A 26,931-nucleotide genomic window follows, 5' to 3' on the forward strand; every position below is an offset into this window, starting at 1 on the left:
GACTAATGGAATGGGTGGAAAAATGTCACACAGAAATGCAAAATAAATGTTGCCTGCATATAGGATTCTGTGGATAGATTTGGCTGGAAGTGTATTTGCAGCTTTGAGAGGGGTACAGCTGCATGGTAGATGAAGACATAGGTTGCTGCTGAGGGAGTCCTCAGTCAGTGAGGGATATAAGCAGCAATAACGTATAGATGACAATTAAAACTAAGGGCAGGATCAAGTTATGACCAAGGCAATTAATGCTGGGCTACTCAGAACACTTGTGTTGAAGGAGTTAGCTAAATAATAACCCACAACTGAGAGGCAATAAGAAAATCAAAAGAAAGACATGTGACTGGAGAAAATCATGTTGCCAACTTTTCCCCTTACACATGAATTTGGGACTGCCACCGTTCAGATGAGGCAAGCAAAGTGGTTAACCCAGAGAAGGGAAGAACAGTAAGTGGAAAGCTGGGGCCTAATGTCTAAAGACTCATCCAACATGAGCTAGAGGAAAGTTGGTTGTTATTATTATTTTTTTTGTGACTTCTAAAGCCAGGATTAGAACCAACATGTAGAACTCTACAAAGAACCCAGTTAAAGGAGAAAAGGTCGGCATTTTGTAAAATCTACTCAAAGGTTAAATGGAGCCTCTGTAAAATCTTTAGTATTACATTGATAGAAAAATGGTCCCTGTGTAGACAACACATACCTGTCACCATCAATCAGACATTCAAGGCAGGGGATAAAACATTGAATAAGATATAATTGGCAATATTAATCAAGCGAGCTAAAAGCAATCACTCTTGATGATTCGAGCTAATGCTCATTGAATAAGGAAGTGAGTGATTTTAGACTAGGAAAAGTTTTGACTTTCCATAGGTGAAAACAAATGTTTCTCAAAAGAAATTTCTAAAATCACTAAGGACAATAAAAACAGGAACTGGCTGTAGTAGCAGAAAGACACAGAACAATATTTTTGCTTTGTTTAAAAATAAAGGGGTTATTTTCCAAATGAGATTATGATTGTGGTTCTCTTGGCCTTTCTCATCCATTTGTAAGGATCATAAGCTCCAAAGAGGAAAAAAAGGTTGCTAGCTATTGATTTTTAATGATTCTGAGTTACTATGATTTTAATTTTCCCCTGCTGTTGCCAAGGAGTCATGTCACCACAAGTGTAATTTTTTGTTCTTATTTTGATTTTCATTGACAAAGCCTTTCCATTTCCAGCCACTTAGTGTCACCCTATCACAACCCAAATTATAGACTAAATTACAAAGACAAAGCGCTCATTCCCTCAGCCACAGGAGAGCTGCAAATTCATGGAGCAGAGATTGTCCCCTGGGAGCCTTGACTAGTCACTCGTTCATTTCCTTTCATAATAAGCATTCATGAAAATTTCTGTCAAAATTAGGCTATAAGAACATAAATATTTTACTTCTTGGACATTTTGTTACATTCATAGTCTAAAGTCTATTTAATCAGACCAACAACTAGTACACTTAACATCTGAATAAATCTATCACTGAGTAAATCTAGGATTGATTCTTAATTCTGATTAATAATCATTAATACTATTTGAAGTATCTACAGCCACTTTCTGGTTGAGATGCTAGTAATGGCAAACCTTGCACTTGCCATTTTCTTCATCCTGAACCATAACTAGATAATATACCAGAAAAAAAAAAAACCCATCCCCAGAACAGTTTTGTTCATGACAGGAAAACATGCCTGGTCTCCTTTTTCTGATGATGCCAGCTCCTGTGAGCTGGCCACACACCCTTGCTCATACCTACATTATAGCCCTGGATGCACTCCTCAAATAGTCTTACAGATCTTGACTTGGCTCCATTTCTGAATTTTATGTATCCTTCAGGATTCATCTCCAATATAGTCTCTTCTACAAAATCCACCGTAAAATAGACATAGTGCTTAAAATGCTCAACATCCACTCAGCAGAATTCTGCTGGTTACTATTTCCTGAGACTTTATCTCTTGATGTCAGGGTCTGGTGCACAATAGGAACCAAAGATGTCTATATATCTCAATGGAGAGAATATCCCACAGAACCTCAAAGAAGGCAGCGATAGCTCAGTGTGTATGCCGTGAGTGGGAGGCAATCAGTTGAAGTTAAAGAGAATGTTTTGTAACACACTGCTGACAAACACAGCCATTTCTGCTCCCCATTCCATGCCTATGCTCCTCCCGTCAGGAACATTGGCCCCATTGTTGTTTTCTGAGTTCTGTGATGGCATTTCCCCCACCTGTAAAAGGAATGGCTCTATGCAAATCAATGATGGAAATGCAGTGTGAATCACCATGAAAAACTCCACAGACTAGTGACAGAGACACGGGGTACAGCAGCTATAGCTAACATGACATGTTTGAATGAGAAAACCATTGCTATTTAGGACAATTTGGTCTATAGAAACAAAATAGTTTTCCTGGAGTTGTGTCTTATCCACAAGCCAAGAATAGCCAGTTTCATACCAATAGATGCGAACAGCAAGTCATATGTACGCATTACTATCATGTGAACAATAGCATTGGCAAATTTCAAGCTCATCCATTATCTCTTCTAATTAACAAAGTAGTTTGGAACATTTTTAAAAAATCATCTTCGTGAATTTAAAACTGACTCTAAAACGTATAAGGAAAAAGGACCACCAGAATTCCAGCTGAAATTAAAGGGGGAAGCCACATGACATAGCAGCAGAAAACCAAAAGCATGGTCACACAAGGCCTTGGGTAGTGTCTTTAATTTATTTATTTTAATTAATTTATTTATTTATTTATTCATTTATTTATTTATTTATTTTGGTTTTTCGAGACAGGGTTTCTCTGTGTAGCTGTGGCTGTCCTAGACTCACTTTGTAGACCAGGCTGGCCTCGAACTCACAGCGATCCACCTGTCTCTGCCTCCCAAGTGCTGGGATTCAAGGCGTGCGCCACCACTGCCCGGCAGGTAGTGTCTTTTAAAACCGACTGTGGAGTTGAGATTCCTACACTTCAAATATGTGATCAGAGAGGAGAGTCTATAGAGATCTGTGTAAGGAGCTGGAAGTTAGCATTTATTATTGGTCACGTAATATGTAATACAACAGCAAGCTCCGCTATTTAGCAACAACAATGTTTACCCAATGGCTTTTTAAAACATAACCAGAATTCATTTTTTTTTTTCAGGAACTCAGTGATGTCCTGAGTTAATAAAGCAACTTCACACATCTAGACTGAGCACGCTTGTCAATTATTACCGTAAGCATCTGCACTTGGAGCAAATGTTTAACTCCAAGTTATGTCCGAGCACTTTTCAAAGTGATATAATTTGTGTTAAATCGGCAGCGGACTACATTTAACGGTTCATTTCAGACATGGTCTCTTAGTTGCTGGTACAATCTAGTAATGAGTGTAGAACAAACCAATGTCAAGTTTTTCCACTCAAAAAGCAGTAGGCACACCATGTCCCCCAAGAGGCTGTTTGGTTTATCTAAATGGTTTTCCTTTACAGTGATTAGTCCTCTTCTTTCCATGGCATTTCAGTTTGTTTGCTTGACACCTTCTCATATTCAAATAGTTTTATTCTAATAAAACTTCAACAAAGGGGACTTAAAATTGGAGCTCCTTTTTGCCCTCTCACATCAACCGGAAGCATTACATTAAACAATGCATAGCTGTTTCACAGTTATGCTGAGGGCCAGTGGGGACTTCAGCCAGGGTCTCTCAACTCGAGCGCCTTGCTCTGCTCTCTCACTTCCCAGGAGGAAAGAAAGTAGCTGGTGCTACCTCCTTTCTGGTTTTTCAGACCTTTTGCATGACACATGCACACATACCTGTTATTTATTCTCACTTAATCCTTTGAGTTTGGGCCCTCAGCTCCTTTTGAACAGCTGGATCCTATGACCTTTAAGGACAAACATCAATATGACTTCTGAGCTTCAGGGAATTGGAGATTTTGCTAGGCTCAGAATCCCGCAATGGTTTTCATAGTCAACAGTCACCATCCACTTTGGTGTGCTTCCTTCTCCCGAGCAAAGAGAGGATCTGGAGAAATCCTAACAACTGAACAGATAAATGCATATGTGCCAGGGCTCTTGTTATGGAATTAAAGATCTAAGGCTTGCCATGCAAGTACTCAAGACATCCACACGGTTTTGTCTGTTTTAACAATAACAGCATGTGTCATTTTTTCCCTTCTCTTCAATTCTTTTTGGGATCTTTGCTTCCTCAGGTCCTTCTATTCAAATGTAAGTGCATACAACCCCGAGTGACCTCATTAGTAGCAAAATCAATCGTCCATATTCAACTAGAGTCTCCTTGTGATTAGAATTCACTACCACATGTTTATGCTCATAGTTAAAGAGAAGTTTTAAACAATACAACAAAAATGGTTTATAAAAAAAAAACCCACTGTGATGCTTGTTCTGTTGCTGTGAGCTTCCTAGTTGTGGTACCATAAACTGTTATGGAAGATGCTGCCACTAGGGAAAACTGGGTGAAGAGGACATGCAAGTTCCATATTGATTCCTAAATTGTGGCTCTCCAATTACCTTCAAATGCAAAGCCTAATGAGAATCCAGGTCAAATGTCATTCGTCATCACCATCGCCCCACCCCCCCTGCCAAGACCACCCAACTGTGTTGACGCTTGGGAATATGTAGAGAAAGTACCGTCTTAGGTCCACTGCACCGTGCAGACCTTAAAAGTCACACAGAGAAACATCAATGGATGACAGACTGGGGATGACAGGAGTCATGGGCAGGATTTTTCTGTCAGCAGCAATGGAACAGTAGTGCTCGCAGCATCCCTGGGCCTGTAGATTGCATCTCCACTCCCTGGCTGTGCCACTGGCCACCTGCTGCACAGTCGTATGCTATTAGACAAGAGTTATTTACCCCTCGTATCTGGTTGGTCACTGTGCCAGTTTCTGAGGCTCGCTGCCTTGTTTCCATTCCATTTCTTTTCTCGTCATCTGGCCTTCCCTTCCTTCCTAGAAATTCTTAAGATCATTGACTTCCCTGACGGAAGTCGGCTTCTGACCAACTAATAAATAAGTTCACCAGTGAAAAGCCTATTTTTCATTCTGTTTAATTACAGGCTTCAAAGACACTCAAAATGGAGGCTGTCTTAGGCACAAATAATACTGTAGGCTTGGTTTACTTTTCTCCTGTTGGCCTTGGCATGGAGCCCTTCCTCTGCTTTGAAATTCATGGCTGTGTCTGTGTCTGTGTCTGCATACTAAGCAGATCACGGCTGCCACCGAGCCTGCTTCTCCTGTCCAGATGCAGCTCAAATCATCCAGAAGCCTTAATGGCAAGTTCAGAGTTGCAGTTTAGGTAACTAAGATGACCCGCTTGTTCCCAATGTAACTATAATCTACACATGGGATCATAAATGGGTTTCTATAGAGTGATTTAAGTGAAATTTGGTAAACTTTAGTGGGATTTAGGCTGCAATGTGCTTCTGAATTCTAGATCTTTTACTTCAATTTTGGCCCTTTGAATTGAAATATATAAAATTTGTGAATGACATATAGACAACTGTGAAATGAGCACATAGCAAACAGACAAGAAACAGATAGTGAGGAGAAGGTTTCTCTTCCATGGTTTTTTTCTTACTCTCCTCTTTTATAAGCACTTTTTGACAATCTATGGCACATTCTGTGCACATAAAAGCATATGCAACATATTTTACACAGAAAAAAACTCCACCCTAGCTATGCCTTCCTTTTTGTATTAAAAAATACAACAAGATACAGGAAAAGTCCTATCATTGACTCATTTTATTTAACCCATAATACTTAAAATCCCCTCAAAACTACTTTCTGAGTCTGCCCCCATATCTAAAAGCAGTTTCTGGAAATCACCATCATAGCCACCTCCTGTTCTGTCGCATGGAGGTAGCCATTTTGTGCTTGATTAGGTTGGTGGGCATTTGGTATTTACTGAGCAGCATTGCATATTACTGTATATACCATATATAGATTTCAACAATGTAAAGACAGAGGACATATTATAGAAAAATAAAATCTTGGCCAAAGGGTGCCTTTTAGTTTAGTAGATATTGCTGAATAATTACCTTCTAGAATTTTTAATTATATATGGAACCGTATGTCTATTTATCCACACCTTCCCACTGAATCTTCAATTTTTAAATTTGCTAATCAGATCATTGCAGGCTCAAGGCTGAGATCAACACCTACTCAAAATGACATGTAGGAAAAGGAGAGCAAAGATGATCTGCAAAGAAATTAAATCAATGTTTCCAGCTACAAGACGCTACTTAAAAACATGAAGTAAAACGAAGAAGAAAGAAAGAAAAAAACTTCTTATGTCCCCTGGAATAAAACATGCACTTGGATGCTGAAAGTTATTCAAACAGCCAGGTGGCTCTGCAGGTCAGCATTGAAAAGCCTTGACAAGCAGGACCGGGTTCTGACCTTAAACTCCTTGAGCAACTAGGACCTGTGAGCATGCGGCCAACATTCCGTCCCTGGACACCCTTTATTGGTCACGTAGTCTGTCATTAATGCACTCTGAGGCAGGACCCATAACAGAGAACGGCCGACACATTCTGAGAGAGTTAATCAGGGTGAGCAAACCACCATATCTGGGCAGATCTTTTTTTTTTTTTTTCCTGGTATGTCAAGATCCAATCCCTTCGGTGTTGCTTCCAAAATCCCAACACTGGGAAGCCTGTGCTTGTCACTCTTCCAGGTAACTGTCAATACTTCTGCGAGCTCTCTGGGGTCCTTTAGGGTTTGCTGTATGGAGGTTTTGTCCTGTGTGTGATTTAACGACTGCATGTAAAGGATTCTGTTCAAGGTGCTATGAGCACCCCATGCTTTATAATATTTATTGTTCCTGGAATGAAAACCAGAGCATGCATGCATGACCCCCAGTCTCATTTCTCTGTTACTTAGGTGCAACGTTACTGAAATAAGTGATGCAAATGTACACTTTACTTCACTTGGTTAAGCTTTGTGGTGTCTTCAAACTTGGAAATGCTGTTGACACAGAGCAGCTATGGCTGTATTAACTTAGAAAGCATTTCCCAGCCTCTGCAACTCACTGGCTCCTTGACAGTTTTTCAGCGCCGACTGCTGCCGACAGAACCGTTTTAAATTTGTGTGGTTGCTGTGTGCCAGCATCTCTTTGTAACCAATAATGGCATCCTTGTATCTCTGTTACTTGAATGCGGTGCACCTGAAAGATTTAAGTTTACAGCATATTAAGACTTCTTTTCGCTATTTCATAACAGACAATGAGGCTCCATGCGCTCCTTGCTAGGGTATGACAGAAAAGACTAGGAAGTGACTTGAAAGGGAAATGCTGGCTTAATTTGTTTTATCTGTTAAGCTAGACCCAAAATGGTCGCCTCTAATCATAAACAAAGTTTCTTTATAGACGGAATTTGAATGTTCATTTTTCCCTCTCGGTTAGTATGCAAATCTCTTTGCAGCGTTCTAGCAAAAGAGAATGCAACTCATTTTCTGTGCTTATAAATTGTTCATTATCATGCTCTCTGATGGCCAATCCCTTGCTCCATCTGGCATAAATACTAGGTGCTGAAAAAAAGGCATGTTTGGGATCGAGGGGGAAGAACAGGTCTAACACAAAATCCGCGAGCCTATCACTTGAAATTTTGCAATGCCTTATTTGTACTTATATTTACGTGTGATAGTCTGGGAAAAGAAATGTTCCAACAGGCCTTACCCACCCTCAGTGCTGCATGTAAAGTGACTTTGCAACGTCTCCTCATTGTACAAAGGAATCTCAATTCAGAGTAAAAATAGGGTCTCTAGAGAAAAAAAAACGCCTCTTTTCTTGTGGTTGTTGGTGTGGACTGTCATAGCTTCTAAGGTTCGGCACCAAGGACTGAGATAACTTTGTTAGATTCCTGAGAGTTTGGGCCCCTAAAAGGTTATTTCTTCTCCTCTTTGATAAAGAGTTTTTATTTTATTTCACCCCCCCATGGCAATATCATTTGACCATAAATTGACCTCAGTAATTAAAGTCACCCCCTTTATATGTATATTTAATTGCTAGTAACAGCCTAAAGGATTGACTTCTGTTTCCCCTGACTGGGAATTCTTTTCCTTTGCATTAAAATCATGCTGAAACAATGGACCTCCTGCCTCTCACTAAAATAGAAAAACAAAGAAATTCAAGAGTCCCAGTGGCTCTCTAGATCAAGCAGAATCTACAGAGAAACCAAAATTCTCTTCAGATCCATCTCCTGCAATTTGCAGAGTAACTTCGGTGGCTCTGCTCTGCGTGCTGAGCCTAAGACTCTACCCAGAGATTTTTTTTTCCAATTAAAACTCCGTGTACCAACAATAAAACACACTGCAAAGCTTTTAATTTTAAAAAAGGTGTAAAATCACACTGTCTCCAGGCACTGCTTTCATTAAAGGATTAAGCCAATAAAATGTGTGGATTTTATTGTTCTAAATATGTGTTTCAGCTGGTGCGCTCGGATCTATCCTGTGAAGAAAATGAAATGTAAGTAAATAACAAGATATTCTATGTTTTTATTTAGTCTTTAATTTTTTTGGGGGGGGGCAGGGTATTCGAGACAGAGTTTCTCTGTGTAGCTCTGGCTGTTCTGAACTCACTTTGTAAACCAGGCTGGCCTCAAATTCACAGAGATCCACCTGCCTCTGCCTCTGGGTACTGCGATTAAAGGTGTGTGCCATCATGCCTGGCCATTTATTTAGCATTTGACAAATTCAAAGAACAAAGACCCAAGTCATTTGAAAGTCCCAAAGATGCTCATGTAAGGAAAAAAATTATTACTTTTTTTTTCTTAGAAAATCAGGAAATGCAATTGCCATTATGATTATTTCACTGAATAAAGAAACTAGTGGATCTTCAGGCATTTAGGTTGAGTTCTCCTCCTGTGAGGTTTCCCTGGTTGTTAGAGCATGCTTCCCTTACCCGAAAACTGGTAAGTATGGTGATTTCAAGGAGCAGTTTCAAAGCAATTCATTTTCAAATATAATCAAATGAACCCACATTTTTATCCCGTGTTGTGTGTGCATTTCAAAGGGCATCGGATGCGAATTAAGTGACTGATTGCTTCATTTCCTTACTTTTTGAGACTTAATGGTTCTCAGAATTCTAGTCGGGAGATGAGAAGGTGCCATTAATAACCCTGATGATGATGAATGAGGACTGTAATGCAGTGTGACTGAGTGCAAGTGTCAGAAAAGCCCTTCTGCCAAGCGCTGTGTTCGGGGAGGAGGACTCTGCCAGCCAGCTGTTCTCAATTATTATTGCCTCACCTTCTCAAAGCCCTGGCTGTGGCCATTGCTTCTGAAGCAGGAGACGGGGCCAAGAGGAGCAATGCTAGCCCTGGAATTATTCACTGTTTCAGATCACCTTGTTGACAGTCTGTGACGCCTGAGTTGCTCTTTCAGTGTCTGCGTGACTGTCCATTGCTGTTTCTTTGCATTCATTTTTGGACCTACTATTGTACTGTGTCTTCTGCCCTTGAGACTGAGCAGTTTTTCATTGACTCTGAACATCAAGGCTGTCCACTTCTAGCCTCCTTGTTTTCTGACTCTGACATAGAACAGTAGACTCCTATGCCTGGGATGAGCCTTAAATACTGACTCTGCTGTCTAGTTGTTAGGACAAACGAGGATGGTACCGGGAGGCCTGAGAGTTCCAGTAGCGCCCTCAGCTTCTGAGCTTTCCCTTTCTATTGAAGAAACTGAGAAGAAGAGGGAGATGACTAGTCCACAGCACGGTTCTAACTGATGCTTAGGCTCACTTAGGCACGAGCGCTCTTTGGTAAGCCATTTCACATCTCAGCGTCCGTTATGTTTATCCTCATTTATCTTCTGTTCGGTAAAAGCAGAAAAACTGCCTCAGGTAACATTCAAAACACCAGGGAAGAAAGGCAGAAAAGGGATATTCCAGGGAACGTATATATTCCAGGGAATAATATAAAAGCAATGAATCCACTAAAGACAGACACAGTTCAAGATGAGTCTGTAATAAAAAAAAAAAAAAAGACATGCTATTTTAGGAAGGAGCAAAAGTCACACATTCAAACAAGATTCTCTTTTTTATCACTTGCCTCAATGGGAGAGAGCTTGACTTTAGAATCATGCCTATGCTCCGGGACCATTGATTTCAATACATTACCTGGCCCAAAAGCGGACTCATCCAACCACCAGATTCTCAGTGAAGGAGTCACACAAACCCACGAGGCAAAAAGCCACATAGACATGGTCAACTCTAAGTATCCTTTAGAAGTGAAAAACAAGAGGAAAGCAATGGGCCCAAAGCTCAGGTGCAAACAGGCACAAGGAAGGAGACATATGTTTGGATGCAAGGATGTGAAGGAGAGATGATAGGTGGAGAGAGGGGAGTCTCGCTGTGGCGGAGGCCCCGCTGAGAAGAGATTTTGATGACCCAAGTGACATTTTTTTTTAATATGTCAACTTTTATGTTACAAGATTTTCAAAATCAGTTTATATGCGATATAAAAGGATCTCCTATTTGTTTCACTTGAATCTATATTCCAATACTGGATTTTGTTGTGATATGAATTACTTTTTGTTTTTTATCTTTATAGCTGAAGTTTTAGTATAAATAATAAATCGTTCTGCTTTATATAAACTCTAAATATCATAACTGGTTGAATGAAATAAAACCTGTTGCAGCCCCCTTTCATTTTAATCAGTTATACCTTTAACCCATCCCTCTTCTGATAAATGACCAATTATACCGTCCGAGTACATAGTGATTTACAAAATATGAATATGATATATGTATATAAGTGACTTTGTAAATTAATTACATGAATACATTTCCTAATGAGATGCCTGCAATTTGCATGGCTCAGTGGGTTAAACATTTTGTTTAATATTAGGAAAAGGTCAAGGTACGATGGTGCATGCTTTAATTCCAGAACTCTGAGGGGAGGCTGGGCCATAAGGATCCCACTTCAGGGCTAGACTGGGCTACATAATCAGTTCAAGCCCAGCCTGGAATATGCAGTGACACCCTGTCATTAAAAGCATGGACATGTTTCTTCCATTATCATCCGCGTTACTAGTGAAGTCTGACTTTCAAATGAACTCTGGTGCCCCATATTTGACCACGTCCCCTGGATGGGGAGACCTGGTAGCACTCAGAGGAAGGATAGCAGGTTACCAAGAAGAGACTTGATACCCTATGAGCATATACAGGGGGAAGAGGTTCCCCTCAGTCACAGTCATAGGGGAGGGGATTAAGGGGAAAATGGGAGGGAGGGAAGAATGGGAGGATACAAGGGATGGGATAACCATTGAGATGTGATGTGAATAAATTAATAAAATATATTTAAAGAGTAAATAAGTAAATTTACTTAAAAATCCAGGGGGGAAAAAGCAAGGACATGACTAGATAAAGTAGGAGAGCAAATAGTAAAATCTCAGATTTGTACCAAGTTCTGAGAATTCAGTGCCCAGTATTATTACAGCAAAGATATATTCATATTCAACTTTTAATTCAATTTTAGTGCACGCTTGGTGAAATAACAGAGAGAAGCAGGCTGTGCTTTTTGTAGAAACCATGTAATTTACAGTCAAGTTCTAGATGACGTGATTTGCTCTTCACCCACCTCCAAGTGATTATAGTTAAATTGCACATGGGCTCACGTTGAGAAGGTATTTTTCAAAAGAACAAAAACCCACGAAATTTGTTATTTCATTTATTCTAAAAATATTGTGGAGATGCCTTTCCTCTTGCTAGCAGAACTTTCCTCAGGCTTCTATAGAAGGAGCAGCTGTACGATTGATAGGCGATGCTCTTCCCTCTGTCCCTCTGCACATGACATTCTTTCTCTTCTTCCATTAACATGGGAAATCTCAGGCCAGAGCCAGAGCCTGGTGCCTGCTGAGCTTCAGACTCACCTTCCGTCAGCGAACTGATGTCACTCTTAGCTATTTTCTTTTCAGATGCCCTCCCTGAACATGCTTCTCAGTTGTTTTTCAGCATTTCTTTAAAGCCTTTTGGAACAGAATATTAGGTGTAGACTCCATGTAGAAATAGGCCTGAGGACCCCACCTGCAGTGTCGCAGGGTGCTAAGGGACAAGTCGCCATTGCCAGTTCCTTTCTAGGAGTGTTCTTGCGTCCTCCAAGAGAGCTACGCCACACAAGTCTTTTCCCTGAATACTGGGAGGTCGAATTTTACAGGAGGAAGAGAGCAATGGGCTCCCTCCGTATGTCACTGGAGTTTGAAAGCAAAGAATTTCACATAAACCTATGTACCTGGTCCATAACAGTTTCTGCTGTAAGAACACTGGATGAGAGCGGCAGAGCTCTCCAGGTGCCTTCTTGAAGTTACCACCTTAACAAATTTGCAACTTCATTCCATAGATTTACAGCGCAGAGAACAGTAAGGATCAAGCTAACCATCTTGATGAGCACGGACCATTCAACAATATCCCTAGGTGCCGCAGTACGCAGTGTGTTTCCTTGGATATCTACTTGTAGAGAAGTCTAGTCATTGCAAACGTGTCCTCAAATCTAAGAGCACTTCTTGCTTTCCCCGACATTGACCCATTTTTCTTGAGCTTTTTTGAAAATTAAGTATTTTGTTTAATATTCCTACATGCAAATAATGCGTTTGAGCCTGATTTACACTTCCAACTTTTCTCCTACCTTTCCCTCCCAAGTTCTTGCACTTTCCCTCCCTTTCTTGTTACTTCTCTGGCTCCTTCCTAGCCATTTAATTCATCTAGGTCTGCCTATATGTGCATGGGTGTGGCACATTATTTCCTGGGGAGTGAGCTGCTTCTCAGGGCCTGCATGCCTAAAGAAAAGTGACTCTGCCTTTCTATGTAGCTAACTTCTGTCCCTAGCTCCTCGCGTGGGGTGAGACTTCATGAGTGTGTCCCTATTCACACCAATGCTGTTTCATTAGAGACCTTCACTTCCTCTGGCATTTACACTCCTTTTTGTTGTTGTTTATTTTCTTGATTTTGTTTTGTTTTGTTTGTTTTTCAAGACAGGGTTTCTCTATGTAGCCCTGGTTATCCTGGAACTTGTTCTGTGGACCAGGTTGGCTTCAAACTCAGAGATCTGCTTGCCTCTGCTTGCTGAGTGCTGGGAGTAAAAGTATGCAAGATCTCTGCTCTCACACTCTTTCTGTAGCCTCCTCCCCATCGCCCCCTCTCAAAATGATGCCCAAGTCTTGGGGACACAGGTGTAACATATAATATAGCTACATCGTTTAAACCTGCTCATTGCACAGTCTCCTCCTTTGCAAGTTGACTGGTGGTTGGCTTAAGGCGATCAGCATCCTGGGATGGCTACTCTTCAGCAAAACCTTAATTTTAAGAATGCAAACTCTTTTGACTTTAGAAATACAACATTAAAGATTTGAGGCATTGTAATATTCTTAGAGCTCATTCAAGGTCTCTAAATTACTTTCCAAAGCTCAGTTTGATCTATTCCATTCATGGTATTTGGTTGGATGTAGCCCCTCCCCGCCACACATATGTAACTGATGGGCAGTTTGGTCTTCATGTGGGTCCCCTAGCAACTGCAACAGGCCCTGTCTCTGACATGGACTCTGTTGCCTGCTTTCGATCACTTGCCCCTAGCTGGGCTGTCCTAAGAGATTGCACTTAGTCCTGACATGACTAGGTGTACTCTCGTGGGCTGGGGGTGGTGCTCCCCTTTTCTGAGTAGAAGGGAAAGGGGTGAAAGGGGGAAGACAGTGGCACCGGGAGGAGAGTAGGGGCTGTGATTGGGATGTAAAGTGAATAAATACATACATTTGAAAAAAGAAAAGAAAAGCACAATTTGAGAAAGACTGGAATCCAGGAAGAAGGAAGGATGTCACCGCAGCCAGATCCATCTTCTAGCTTAAGACTTGTTCCTGGATAGCTCTGTAGGTTTCTTCCTGTATCTTCAAGTTCCAGAACGGATGTCCTCACTCTGGGTCTCAAGGGCGTATGTGTAAAACGATTAGAATTAAATAAATGGTCCCTCCATGCCAGATGCTGTGAAAATACACCATGACTTCATTTCTCCAGTGTAGTTCCCCCGACCTTTTGTTTATTAGAACCTCCACCAGGGGGTGCAATGGGCTCGGAAGGAGAAAGTGAAATGAGGTTGGCTTAAGTGTTAACACTGACATCCGTGTGTGAAATGGCTCAAAAGTTGCAATTAGCACGTAAAATGAGGTACTCAGTATTTATGATTGACTTTAAGTCCTATGGGCCATCTTAAATGAAAAGGCTAGAGGCAGAGGATTCTATTTGGGGATGAGATACTTCAAAAGAAGGCCAAGGATATAAAAGAAGAGTTCCTGTTTTGTTCATAGCTTAAGTAGCGCACTGTGTGTTTTAGATGTTTGTATTCTAGTAATTTAAAATGTTATGACTACAAAAGTCATGTGTGTGTGTGTGTGTATGTGTGTGTGTATGTGTGTGTGTGTATGTGTGTGTATGTGTGTGTATGTGTGTATGTGTGTGTGTGTGTGTGTGTGTGTGTGTGTGTGTATACAAAAAGCTCAAATTGTAAAAATGTTACACTATCTCAAATGATACATGTGAGAATTTCTGTTCCTACCAGAACAAGCAGGCCCTGTCTTTTGAGGATGGTTCCTGCTTTATGCAGATGGTTTGACCATTGTGTCCTTACAGTCTTTCTCTGTCTCGGCTGGGAATGTGTTCAGTGCATGAGGAAGAGCAGCCACCCGAGCTCAGGCCATAGACCCCCGGTGGCAATGACACCATGTCCCCTGATAAGATTCATCGTTAATTTTTTTCAAGCTCCTCCGCTGATGCTCACTTTTCTCAGCATCTTTTTTGTTTGGTTGGTTAGGTTTTCGTTTGTTTGTTTGTTTTGGTTTTTCAAAACAGGGTTTCTCTGTGTAGCCTTGGCTGTCCTGGACTTGCTTTGTAGGCCAGGCTGGCCTCGAACTCACAGAGATCCACCTGCCTCTGCCTCCCAAGTGCTGCAATTAAAGGTGTGTGCCACCCATACTCGGTTCCTCAGGATCTTTTTTAAAGTGACATATCAGTGTCTATTTTCCTCTTAGCCACTTGTATTTATAAACTTTGCTGCCACTGTAAGTGCCCCCAAACAGAAACAAACCCCAAATTCCAAGCTCAAAAGAAAAAAATTAAATTTTGCCACAGTAAAAGACTTTTGTCTTCTATATTTGGTAAAAAAGAAATCATGTCAAACATGGTTTCTGACATGAATACTGGAAAACCTGGCGTAGCGCCTCCTGAAGGATGCTGAGAGCCATACATTATGAATGTTTTCATGCTGTGAAGCTCTTGGCATCATTTTAATGTTGCCTGAAGACAGCATGACCGAAAAACATCTCCATGTCAGAAGCTCAGGCTCGGGTGACCAGGACCATTTGTGCACCCCCAGCATGCCATGACAGCATCAGTGTATTGAGGTCTGAAAGAAGTCCCTGTGCATTGAGTGCACTGTGCCTCCCAGAGAGAGGCACTCATCAGTTGAAGGGCATTTCACACCCTACAAACTAATCCCACAGATTATAAACCCTCTGTAGAGAATTCAAATTACAAAGGGTTCTACTCTGGACATGTAAACAAGCAGTGAGAATGGTGGAATGGCTATTGTCTAATGCCTCAGACCTTTGACCTTAAAATGTTCCTCACTAGCCTCTTTATGCTTAAGAATATCTACTTCCAGAATCAAAGCTATTGCAGTGAAGGTTTTTTTTTGGTTTTTGTTGTTGTTGTTGTTGTTGTTGTTTTTGGGTTTTTTTGTTTGTTTGTTTGTTTTGTTTTTTGTTTTTTGGTACATCTATTGATTTCAAATTTACCTGTCTTCTCAGGACTTTGAGTGAAGTGGACACATAGTAAATATTCACTTAGTGTATTTGGAACATCTCTGTAAGGGAGTGAGCAGTTGGGTATTCTGGGAAAATAAATGTGTTGAGTATAAAGTTTAAGGTCCCAAAGAATAGCCTTTAGCCGTCTAGAATTAGACACTTACTGCTCTTTCTTTATTACTAGGTGTGTAAATTATGACCATGAGCATCCTGACCGCTGGTATATCTGGTAAGCTTCTCTTCAAATCATTTTTTAAAACATGCGACTGTTTATGCGCACTTGTCCACTTAGGTCATTTGAAATAGTAACATCCAGCAAATACTGTTTCGTTACAAACATTTGGTCCCCCTGGCTCTTATACCCTTTCTGCCTACCCCACTTCCATACAGATCCCCGAGCCTTGTGGACATAGGTAGGATATACCTGCCCCACTTAGGTCTGTGCTTGCTATAGTTTCTTTCTTTACAGCTTGACCAGTGAGCAGTTTAAGACTAACATCATCATCTTATTGATATATACAGATGAATGTGCGTTGGTATCTATAGAAATATCAGTTTCCGGACCATGTTTGTTAAATGCCTCCTGTGATGATCTATTGTTTTTAAGACTCCAAGTTTATTTTATAGCTAGAGTTTGTTAATGATAAAATAATTGTTCCCTCTTGAAATCTCTCTAAGTGATTCTTCCATTCTGGTTGCAATATAGCCAAATATGTCTTTAATGAGCTATCCCTCCAGAAAATTTAAATCAGTTCTTCTAATTCCCTAAACTGTAACTATCATATTTTCCAAACTTAGTATCAATCAATTCTGTTAATAAAACATTCAATTCCTCAAAGGCAGAGACCCTATCTTCTCTATCTTGAATCCTTAACACTAATACCTCAAACATGTACATTTGCTTAAATACTAGTTGAATGAATGGATAAGATGTTGGATAAAATGAAGGAAAAGAGGGGGGAAAGAATAAAAAAGGGGAGAAGAGTGACTTCACTTTCTAGATTAACCCTCCAGTTTTCAAGGAGCCGATGACTGTCACCAGCTCTCGGCACCAGTTCTTCCTGAGGACCTCCAGGCCCACTGGCAATGTAGCGGGATAGGGGATTCCTGTAAGGCCTTAGTGTACATTCCAGCTCGCTTGCTCTTGAGTATAGCTGAGACCCTGTGCACATGCCAGACGGGGACAGAAACCCTAACTCCTGTCTGCTCCCCCTCACTTACTCCTCGGTTATCCTCGATGCCAGGTTCCTACTGCTGATTTTCTTAGTGATTTTCCTCTGTGGAGTCGTGCTTTTCTGTCTCCAGTGCTGGCTGAAAAGGTGCCGAACTGATCCTCCCAGACGCACCGTGACTGTTTTTGCGCTTGGAGACATGGATCCCATACATGGTGAGTTGTTGACATACTTCCGGGTTCCCTTATGAAACCTTGAAAAACTATCGTTGCGCAGCAGATATACACACTTAGAAGAGCGCGAAACTATTGGGAGACTCAAAGGCATGTATTAAATAGAGAGGTACAAAATCAAGCTTCAGAATAAAAAGAGATTAAAAACAAAAAGAAAATATGTCTCACCTACTCACAGCAGAGAACGGCAGAAGAGCTGGAGCAGCTTGTCCAATCAACAAATAGAAATATGTAGGGATGAACGCTCCAATTGAGTGCTAGGTCTTAGGGTTCCGAAGAGCATCTCTTGGCTTTAATAAGACTCTATTCTACTCTATAGCCAGAGTCTTGATTACTAAGCCTTTGCCAACTCATTTAACTCATCCGAAGTAAATTTGAGCCGTATTTCCTGAAGTAACAGTTGCCAATGTCAAGTCTGAAACCATTAGGATCAGGAACAAGAAAGTCAATTCTGATGTGCTTTGTCTGCAGAAACACAAGGAATCCGGATTCTGCCAGCAGCCACCCTATCTATCCAAAATTATGCCGGGCTCATCATTTATTTTCCAGTTTTTACACAGGGTGAAAAATAAAATGGGGGAAAAGTTATGTATAGCAGCTTGTCTTATCTGTAAGAAGAATGAAAAAAACACTTATCACTTCACTGTTCTTGGTGTGTATAATTGGTGATCATTTCTCCACCCTTAAGCGCTGTCCTTTTATCTGGAGATGGTGAGATTTTCCACTCCCAGATCTTACTTTATCACACAGTTGCCCAAAGAGTTCTTGATTAAAAAAAAAAAATTTAACTTGGCTACGTTTCAGAAACTTGGGTCAATGTGGAATTCTCCATATCCAAAACAGAAAAGTAACCAACTAAGTGAAAGGGATGTAGATGAAAATGAGCTAAAATAGTATAATATGCAAATGTAGTATTCTTGAGGATAATTGGAGTGTTCGGCCATAAAGGGACATGTACGTCATGCTTCCCTCTTACAATGTTCAGGGATCATTGCAGAAGAGAGGACCAAAAGATTGCAAGAACCGGAAGCTAAGGAGAGCTGGAACAAAGCAGTGTCTTCTCAGCATGACAGGATGTCTGTGCTCAGGAACTCAGAACAGCTATGGCTGACAGCACAAGTTCAAGCCAGCCAACATTCCAACATAGAGAGGGGAGGGGTATACAATACCTCATTCCCAGCTGGGCAGCTATTGACAATTAATGGTCCCGGGTTGTGGGTCGGGGGGAGGTAGAGTAAATTTTCCTTAAGAGTGCAGCCCCTGGGAGGTCAACCATGCTATAGTGGATGGTCCCTACCCATGGGCAGCACAAATGGGACGCAGTGGGTTATAACATTGTGAGTAGGTGGGGAGGTGGGGTGGGCCTGGGAGTGGGTGAGGAGGTGGGGTGGGCCTGGGAGTGGGTGAGGAGGTGGGGAGGACCTGGGAGTGGGTGAGGAGGTGGGGAGGACCTGAGTGTGGGTGAGGAGGTGGGGAGGACCTGAGTGTGGGTGAGGAGGTGGGGAGGACCTGAGTGTGGGTGAGGAGGTGGGGAGGACCTGAGTGTGGGTGAGGAGGTGGGGAGGTGGGGTGGGCCTGGGAGTGGGTGTGGAGGTGGGGTGGGCCTAGGAGTGGGTGTGGAGGTGAGGAGGACCTGAGAGTGGGTGAGGAGGTGGGGAGGACCTGAGAGTGGGTGGGGAGGTGGGGAGGACCTGAGAGTGGGTGTGGAGGTGGGGAGGACCTGAGAGTGGGTGAGGAGGTGGGGAGGACCTGAGAGTGGGTGGGGAGGTGGGGAGGACCTGGGAGTGGGTGTGGAGGTGGGGAGGACCTGAGAGTGGGTGTGGAGGTGGGGAGGACCTGAGAGTGGGTGTGGAGGTGGGGAGGACCTGAGAGTGGGTGAGGAGGTGGGGAGGACCTGAGAGTGGGTGGGGAGGTGGGGAGGACCTGGGAGTGGGTGTGGAGGTGGGGAGGACCTGAGAGTGGGTGTGGAGGTGGGGAGGACCTGAGAGTGGGTGTGGAGGTGGGGAGGACCTGAGAGTGGGTAAGGAGGTGGGGAGGACCTGAGAGTGGGTGGGGAGGTGGGGAGGACCTGGGAGTGGGTGGGGAGGTGGGGTGGGCCTAGGAGTGGGTGTGGAGGTGGGGAGGACCTGGGAGTGGGTGAGGAGGTGGGGAGGACCTGAGAGTGGGTGAGGAGGTGGGGAGGACCTGAGAGTGGGTGTGGAGGTGGGGAGGACCTGAGAGTGGGTGTGGAGGTGGGGAGGATCTGAGAGTGGGTGTGGAGGTGGGGAGGACCTGAGAGTGGGTGTGGAGGTGGGGAGGACCTGAGAGTGGGTGGGGAGGTGGGGAGGACCTGGGAGTGGGTGAGGAGGTGGGGAGGACCTGAGAGTGGGTGAGGAGGTGGGGAGGACCTGAGAGTGGGTGAGGAGGTGGGGAGGACCTGAGAGTGGGTGTGGAGGTGGGGAGGACCTGAGAGTGGGTGTGGAGGTGGGGAGGACCTGAGAGTGGGTAAGGAGGTGGGGAGGACCTGAGAGTGGGTGGGGAGGTGGGGAGGACCTGGGAGTGGGTGTGGAGGTGGGGAGGACCTGGGAGTGGGTGTGGAGGTGGGGAGGACCTGAGAGTGGGTAAGGAGGTGGGGAGGACCTGAGAGTGGGTGGGGAGGTGGGGAGGACCTGGGAGTGGGTGAGGAGGTGGGGAGGACCTGAGAGTGGGTGTGGAGGTGGGGAAGACCTGGGAGTGGGTGTGGAGGTGGGGAGGACCTGGGAGTGGGTGTGGAGGTGGGGAGGACCTGAGAGTGGGTGTGGAGGTGGGGAGGACCTGGGAGTGGGTGTGGAGGTGGGGAGGACCTGGGAGTGGGTGTGGAGGTGGGGAGGACCTGAGAGTGGGTAAGGAGGTGGGGAGGACCTGAGAGTGGGTGGGGAGGTGGGGAGGACCTGAGAGTGGGTGGGGAGGTGGGGAGGACCTGGGAGTGGGTGAGGAGGTGGGGAGGACCTGAGAGTGGGTGTGGAGGTGGGGAGGACCTGAGAGTGGGTGGGGAGGTGGGGAGGACCTGGGAGTGGGTGAGGAGGTGGGGAGGACCTGAGAGTGGGTGGGGAGGTGGGGAGGACCTGGGAGTGGGTGTGGAGGTGGGGAGGACCTGGGAGTGGGTGTGGAGGTGGGGAGGACCTGAGAGTGGGTGTGGAGGTGGGGAGGACCTGGGAGTGGGTGTGGAGGTGGGGAGGACCTGAGAGTGGGTGGGGAGGTGGGGAGGACCTGGGAGTGGGTGTGGAGGTGGGGAGGACCTGAGAGTGGGTGTGGAGGTGGGGAGGACCTGAGAGTGGGTGTGGAGGTGGGGAGGACCTGAGAGTGGGTAAGGAGGTGGGGAGGACCTGAGAGTGGGTGGGGAGGTGGGGAGGACCTGGGAGTGGGTGTGGAGGTGGGGAGGACCTGGGAGTGGGTGTGGAGGTGGGGAGGACCTGAGAGTGGGTAAGGAGGTGGGGAGGACCTGAGAGTGGGTGGGGAGGTGGGGAGGACCTGGGAGTGGGTGTGGAGGTGGGGAGGACCTGGGAGTGGGTGTGGGGGTGGGGAGGACCTGGCAACAGTTTCCAGAAGGAGTTGGAGTAATTATGATCATGTACACATGATGAAATTCTCAAAGAATTAGCAAAAAATATATTAAAAAGAAAAATACTTAGTGATTCTTTTTTTTTCTATATGCTTCCTAGCCTGAAGTCATTACTTAAACAAAGATAAAAAAAAACTATCAATTTGAGAAATTATTGTTTGGCAAAGGATAATTAAATTCTGCAATAATAAATAGATCTTTCTCCTAAAATAAAAATCACTTTTCACATAGCATCAAGGAAATTATGGTCACTAAACCTAACAAAATGTTTGTCAAAGGGATATGCATGAAAATATTGACCTCTTTTTCTTTATTTAAATAGAGTTAGTTTTTAAAAATGCAAATTTCTTTCTTCCAAGTGAACATTTATTTCTAAAGAACATCACGTAGCCTTATTTTCTTGACCCGTTCCTCTTTCTGAGGAAAAGCCTTCCATTAGGCTACCTTAAATCTTTTTTTAAAATATATTTTATTAATTTATTCATATTACATCTCAATGGTTATCCCATCCCTTGTATCCTCCCATTCCTCCCTCCCTCCCATTTTCCCCTTACTCTCCTCCCCTATGACTGTGACTGAGGGGGACTTCCTCACCTTGTATATGCTCATAGGGTATCAAGTCTCTTCTTGGTTAGGCTACCTTAAATCTTAAGAAAAGTCACTGTATTTTAAATATCATACTGCCTAACTCCTCTGCTGCAATTTTTAAAAGAGCACTGTTGTAGATGTGGTTGTGTCATGACTTTTATTTGCTGCATGGTGGTTCACATAGCTGGTGTTGAACTTGTCTAAATAGCCTCAGAGTGGAAAAATCGAACGAAAAAACAACATTAAATACATTGCCTCAATAATCTGCATAAATGGCCTGGGCCTTAGAATTACAACCTCTGAATGGGCTGAGGTCATTGTAAACATAAATGAATGAATGAATGAATGAATGAATAAATAAATAAATAAATAAATAAATAAATAAGGCCAGAAAGAAATTGTCTTCTAAAAACACTAATGCTTATTTCAGCCCTATCAAGTCCTAAGAAATAGTTTGAGATTTTTCACATCTTACCTCTATTTCATAAATGCCACCTTCAGAAAGTGCTCATCAGAGGATACTCTCTAGAGGGTATCTGCTCTGCCCCCCCCCCCCGTCTGTCTCTCTCTCTCCTAACTGATGTATTAATAGATCTTTGCTATGAAATGGGGGCAAGTGGCTATTATAATCAGATGCAACTGCTCCTATACTTGCCACCTCATCCCATGATGCAAAGTACCACTTACAAACATTCGGGTATTTAAAAGCCCACCCCCTCCCCCGGATGGTAGGGACTGCATTAGAGGATCGCAATTTCTGTCACTTTCCATCCTTTCTCACAAGCCCAGTTTTAAAGCTTCTGTTTCTTTTAAAGAAATATTTAACCTTTCTTGCAGTGTGTCTTCTACTGCTGTCCATCTTCTCATCTGCAGTTCCTATGCCAACTCAGAGCAGGAGGAAGGCGGTCAGTGCCATCTTCTTCTGCACCCCCCCCCCCCCCCCACCTGTCTGAGTGCGATCACCTTGCTGAGAAGGCAGTCTTGGATGTAAATGTTGACCTAGAGGCGTGCCTTGCGCACATTCTTGTTTCTCTTTGCCAGGACAAAACATGGAGTGACAACTAGTAATTTCAGGAAACAAATTCCAGAGAACTAATATTTTGGGGACAATTTGCAGCCTAAACCACACCGTATTTACACACTTGATGAGACTTTCATTATATTTTGACACTCTGAACACAACGATTTCCTTTCTAAGTACTTACTCTGCTGGGAAATGATAGCTCTCCCTGATCTTTTAGTTCCTGCAAGATCCAGTAAGGATCCACACAAATATATGTGCCTCCACATTTCCTACAAAGGACGTGCTTACAGCCTGAGCCAAGCCACTGGGAGATTCATGGGCCCACTCCAAGTATGGGAGAATGTTTCTCAGTTTTCCACACATCCCCTATTAAGAAGAGGAAATTAATAAACAGAAAGAACTTGACTGACACTGATGAGCTCCTAGAATGCAGAATGCAGAATAAGATGACTGACTCCCTGGCATCTCTGACACACAGAGGATGTTCCCCGCCCCTGGACACAGGATGTGGGAAATGGCCTATTGGAAGCACCTTAATGGATGCAGTGCATTTGACGTATTAACATTCAGTTCCTCCTGGACCTTTATTTTATTTCTTTACAAGTTATTTCACTTTAATATCACTACTTATTGCATATATTAGTTGAATTTTCTCTGTTATACTGACATAAGGGTCAGAGATTTGATGCTCGGGATCTCACGAACATTTGCCCTCAAAAGCAAAAAGCCAAGAGGAACATTTTAACTGATTATTAAAGGCTAGAACCAACTGAACTTTACTATTGCTAAAATATATAAAACAGGCATGTGTGTGTGTATATATATATATATATAATTTCCTGCCAAGACTTCATTACTTGGGTTGCCAATGTATTAGATTAGAAATACTAAAGAGAAAAAGTAGGCACTGGGCTCTGCATCCCTATAGGACACACTTAAGGAAGGTGTTACCAGCACAGCTTAGTGATACCTGATGAGATATCAGCTCTGAGAAAAGTCTTTGGCATCTCAGCGAAACACATGAGACCTGAATAGCATCCCCTGACCCAGTGATAGCATCTTCTCACAACACTCTGCTGACTCAGAGCTCAGGTAAATGTATCCTACCTCCATCGTAGGGCCTATGCTCTTGAATTAGGTATTCTGGCGTCAGAAGCCTTCCGACGTCGCTCTGGATCCGATAGAAGAGAGCTTGATATTTATTACCATTTATCACATTCAGTCTTCCCTTCTATGTCCCTGGCTGCTACATGGAGTTCCTTATTGACAGGAAAGGATGAAACTATCCCTCTGATATACATTGCTGTGGGCCGTGTTGTGCGTCCACTCAATTATTCTGATCGGGCCCGATGGTTAGTACCTCAGGGTATGAAAGTGTGTGGAGCGACAGCCTTTGGAAGGCCAATTCAATTAACTTTACGGAACCAGTATGGGTCTAAGGGAGTCTGACTGGTTCTGCTCAGAAGGGAGATTAGCACCTGGACAAGAGCAGAGGGCAAATGCTGTAAAGCCACAAGAGGATGATGGCTGACTGCAAGCTGAGGAGGAGGAGGGTATCAGAAGACAGGAGCCCTGCTGGACTTTTGATTCTGAGTCTCTCCTCCAGAATCATTAGGGAAAATAATCTGCTGACGAAGCCACCAGCTTGTTTGTGGTAACTTTGCGATGGCAGCCGCCAACAAAGTCATACAGACTCTCTGCAGGGGAAAGGGTTGTCTGAGAATAGAAGGACTAAGACGGCCAGGAGTTAAGGAACTAGAAGATAAAGAGCAAGAATAAATATTAGTTTGATACTGGAGGTTCACAATAAGCTCATGAGCATCGATTCATTTCACGGAGACTTCAAATTGTCCCTTTCGGTTCAGCTCTGGGCACACCTCCCGTTCCCGGATTCAGCCACAAACTGACAGCTTTTCTTCCTTCCTTCCTTCCTTCCTTCCTTCCTTCCTTCCTTCCTTCCTCCTTCCCTTCCTCATCCTCACTACTCTATCTTCCATGTCCAGTTCAGCACCAGCATCTCTGTTACAATATCTACTCAGCGCCCTTAGGTCTTCCTAAGTGTGATCAGCTGCGAGCTAGCTTCTCACTTGTTCCTGCTCCTTTCTCTTGGCCTTTAATCTTAGAGTTATTTATCTGGTTTTTTTTTTCTATCACTTGACTTAAGAGTGAAATTTCATGACACCTTACATGAAATTCTTGTCAACTTCAGAATGTTACTTATCTTTTAGTAATGTTCTGGGGGGGGGACTTTATTCTAACTGATAATTCAACCAAAAGTACAGAAGATTTGCAGTCAGTTCCTTCTCCCGAGTCCCTTCCCTCTTCCCAGCAACCATGGAGAGTGGGAACACACAGTGAGCCTCTTCTTAAAGGAACCTGTAAGTTTCAACTAAGGGTGAGTCATGGACCTGCATCAGTGTAATTATTGCATTACATTCTGTAAAGTAAAGACTATACAACAGTGAAATAGACACTGCAGTGATTTCAAAATAAAAAACATATAAAAATAAAAGAATTTTAGTTTGTTAGATTTATTGTGTGCTAGTTTGCATTTGAAAAGCTAATGCCAAGTGATTTTTACGATGTATTAGCAACAAAAATAATTAATCCCCTAAAAATGAGGGTAAACTTGTGATCTCATGGAAAGGAGATTATAAACCTGAGTAGACGTCCATTTTAATGAGGGAGTAGGCATTTGATGATATGAATGGAATACATTGGAGGCTTGGGAAGTAAGCGGAAGGGACAGCTGGAGGAAGTTAAGTGACCTAGCATTCCTTAGAAGAGAGCATAAGAGACAGCTCTCTCTTCACCCACATTTTAATAAACAACACCAGTCCACGGGGAAGTCTGTGTGGCAGTCCTCCAGCACTTAGTCCACTGGTCCCTCTTGCCCCTGAGAAGGACCTCTGACTCTGCTCTCTCCAGGGTTACTCACTCTGCCTTAGCCTCTCAGGGACGACGGGTGCAGGTCCGTTGCCTTCCAGCTATGCAGTCTCTCTAGCCTCCATCTTTTTCCGCAGTTTCACAGGTGACGTTCTGTTTTTCCTATTTCAGAAAATAAAAAAGCGAAGTACTGGTTTTTTTTTCCCCCCAGCAGTGATTAAACATGAGTGCACTCTCAGTTGGGAGGAGGAGGGAGCACTTGGAGAGACATAGGCAAGAAGCAAGGCTTTAACTTAGGCAACTCCTCCTCCCTGTAGGTGGCTCAGGGATTTATTACAGGATCTGTTAGAGATCTTTTGTCTGGCTTATACTCCATACGAGAATACCCTGTGCCATTTTAGGAAGGGACGAGAGCACGCTTCATTCACACATTTTGTGGACAGACCCGCTTAGTGGCAGATGATTCAGCATCTCCCGCGTGTGCGTACCTCAAGCTCTCACTTGTTCTCCGCAAAGGCTCTCTGAAAAACAATGTTGCTACCATTTTCAGTGCTCTGGAGGTGCAGAAGCAAAGCCTCACACTTACTGTATTCCAGAGTGATGGCTCCCGTTCAGGCGTTCTAGTATTCCTCTGTGTGACGAGGGAGGAATGGAGCAAGGAAGTATGGCCAAGCATGGTGATTCCTGATTGGTAGCTGTGATCCCTGAACTCAAGAGACTTAAGCGGGATTCGGCTTGGACTACAAGAGTGCAAAGCCATAGTAGGCTTCCTCCTTCCCCATCTCCCAGTGCTCCAATGAGGGGCAAGAGAAGAAAGAGGTAGAAAAAGCGAGTTAAAGCAAGTCAGATCGGTAAATCATGTACAAAATCTGCACTCTGATTATAATAACTCAGTGACAAATCTGTGGGTTTGACAAAATCGAATAATAAATGAGTCCTTCAAGCAACAGTTTCTGGCAAAGCTGTTGGGTTTTCCCATTATGTTTAAACTGTGTTAACTTGTTAAAAGGTAAGCATAAGGCTTGGTTGGGTAAAGGCAGTTGCTGACAAGCCTGACGACCTAAGTTCAATCCCTGGGATCCATACCTTGGGAGGGAGAACCGAATCTCGCAAAGTGAACTCTGACTTTCATACATGCCCTATAAACAAAGACACAAACAAATAAATCCCCTGTTCCATCAACTCCTGACAACAAGAAATTGTATGCAAACATACTCTGAAAAAAGATGACAGTTGGTATATCTTCCATTTACACATTTTCTGTTTTCTTTTTTCATATTTTATTAATTTATTCATATTACATCTCAATTGTTAGCCCATCCCTTCTATCCTTCCATTCCTCTCTCCCTCCCGCTTTCCCCCTATTCCCCTCCCTTATGTCTGTGACTGAGGGGTATCTCCTCCCCCTGTATATGCTCATAGGTTATCAAGTCTCTTCTTGGTAGCCTGCTATCTGTCCTCTGAGTGCCACCAGCATTTCCACATTTTCTAAGATCATTGCTTTAATTAGTTTATCAATAAAACACCTGTGGTTTTCATAACATAATAAAAGCAACAGGCACATTTGTAAAAAAAGAGATAATATTTCCCCACCACGGGGACCGATTGTCAGAATCATATTATTCAGACCACAATATTGATGT

At 43.2% G+C, this 26,931-nt stretch overlaps 1 protein-coding gene across 1 annotated transcript in view; it reads left to right on the top strand.

The window, feature by feature from the left end:
* The first annotated feature begins 6,535 nt into the window (after positions 1–6,535).
* The window catches only part of TMEM207 (transmembrane protein 207), a 30,183-nt gene continuing 9,787 nt past the window's right edge, over positions 6,536–26,931 (top strand). The window contains exons 1-4 of the mRNA XM_084802539.1: positions 6,536–6,698; positions 8,449–8,486; positions 15,990–16,034; positions 17,050–17,192. Of these exons, the coding sequence (XP_084658665.1) occupies positions 6,624–6,698; positions 8,449–8,486; positions 15,990–16,034; positions 17,050–17,192 (301 nt within the window). The 5' untranslated portion in view covers positions 6,536–6,623. The remainder of the gene's footprint in view (positions 6,699–8,448; positions 8,487–15,989; positions 16,035–17,049; positions 17,193–26,931) is intronic.

This window comes from Acomys minous, assembly GCF_964271855.1.
Source record: "Acomys minous genome assembly, chromosome: 11".
NCBI lineage: Eukaryota > Metazoa > Chordata > Mammalia > Rodentia > Muridae > Acomys > Acomys minous.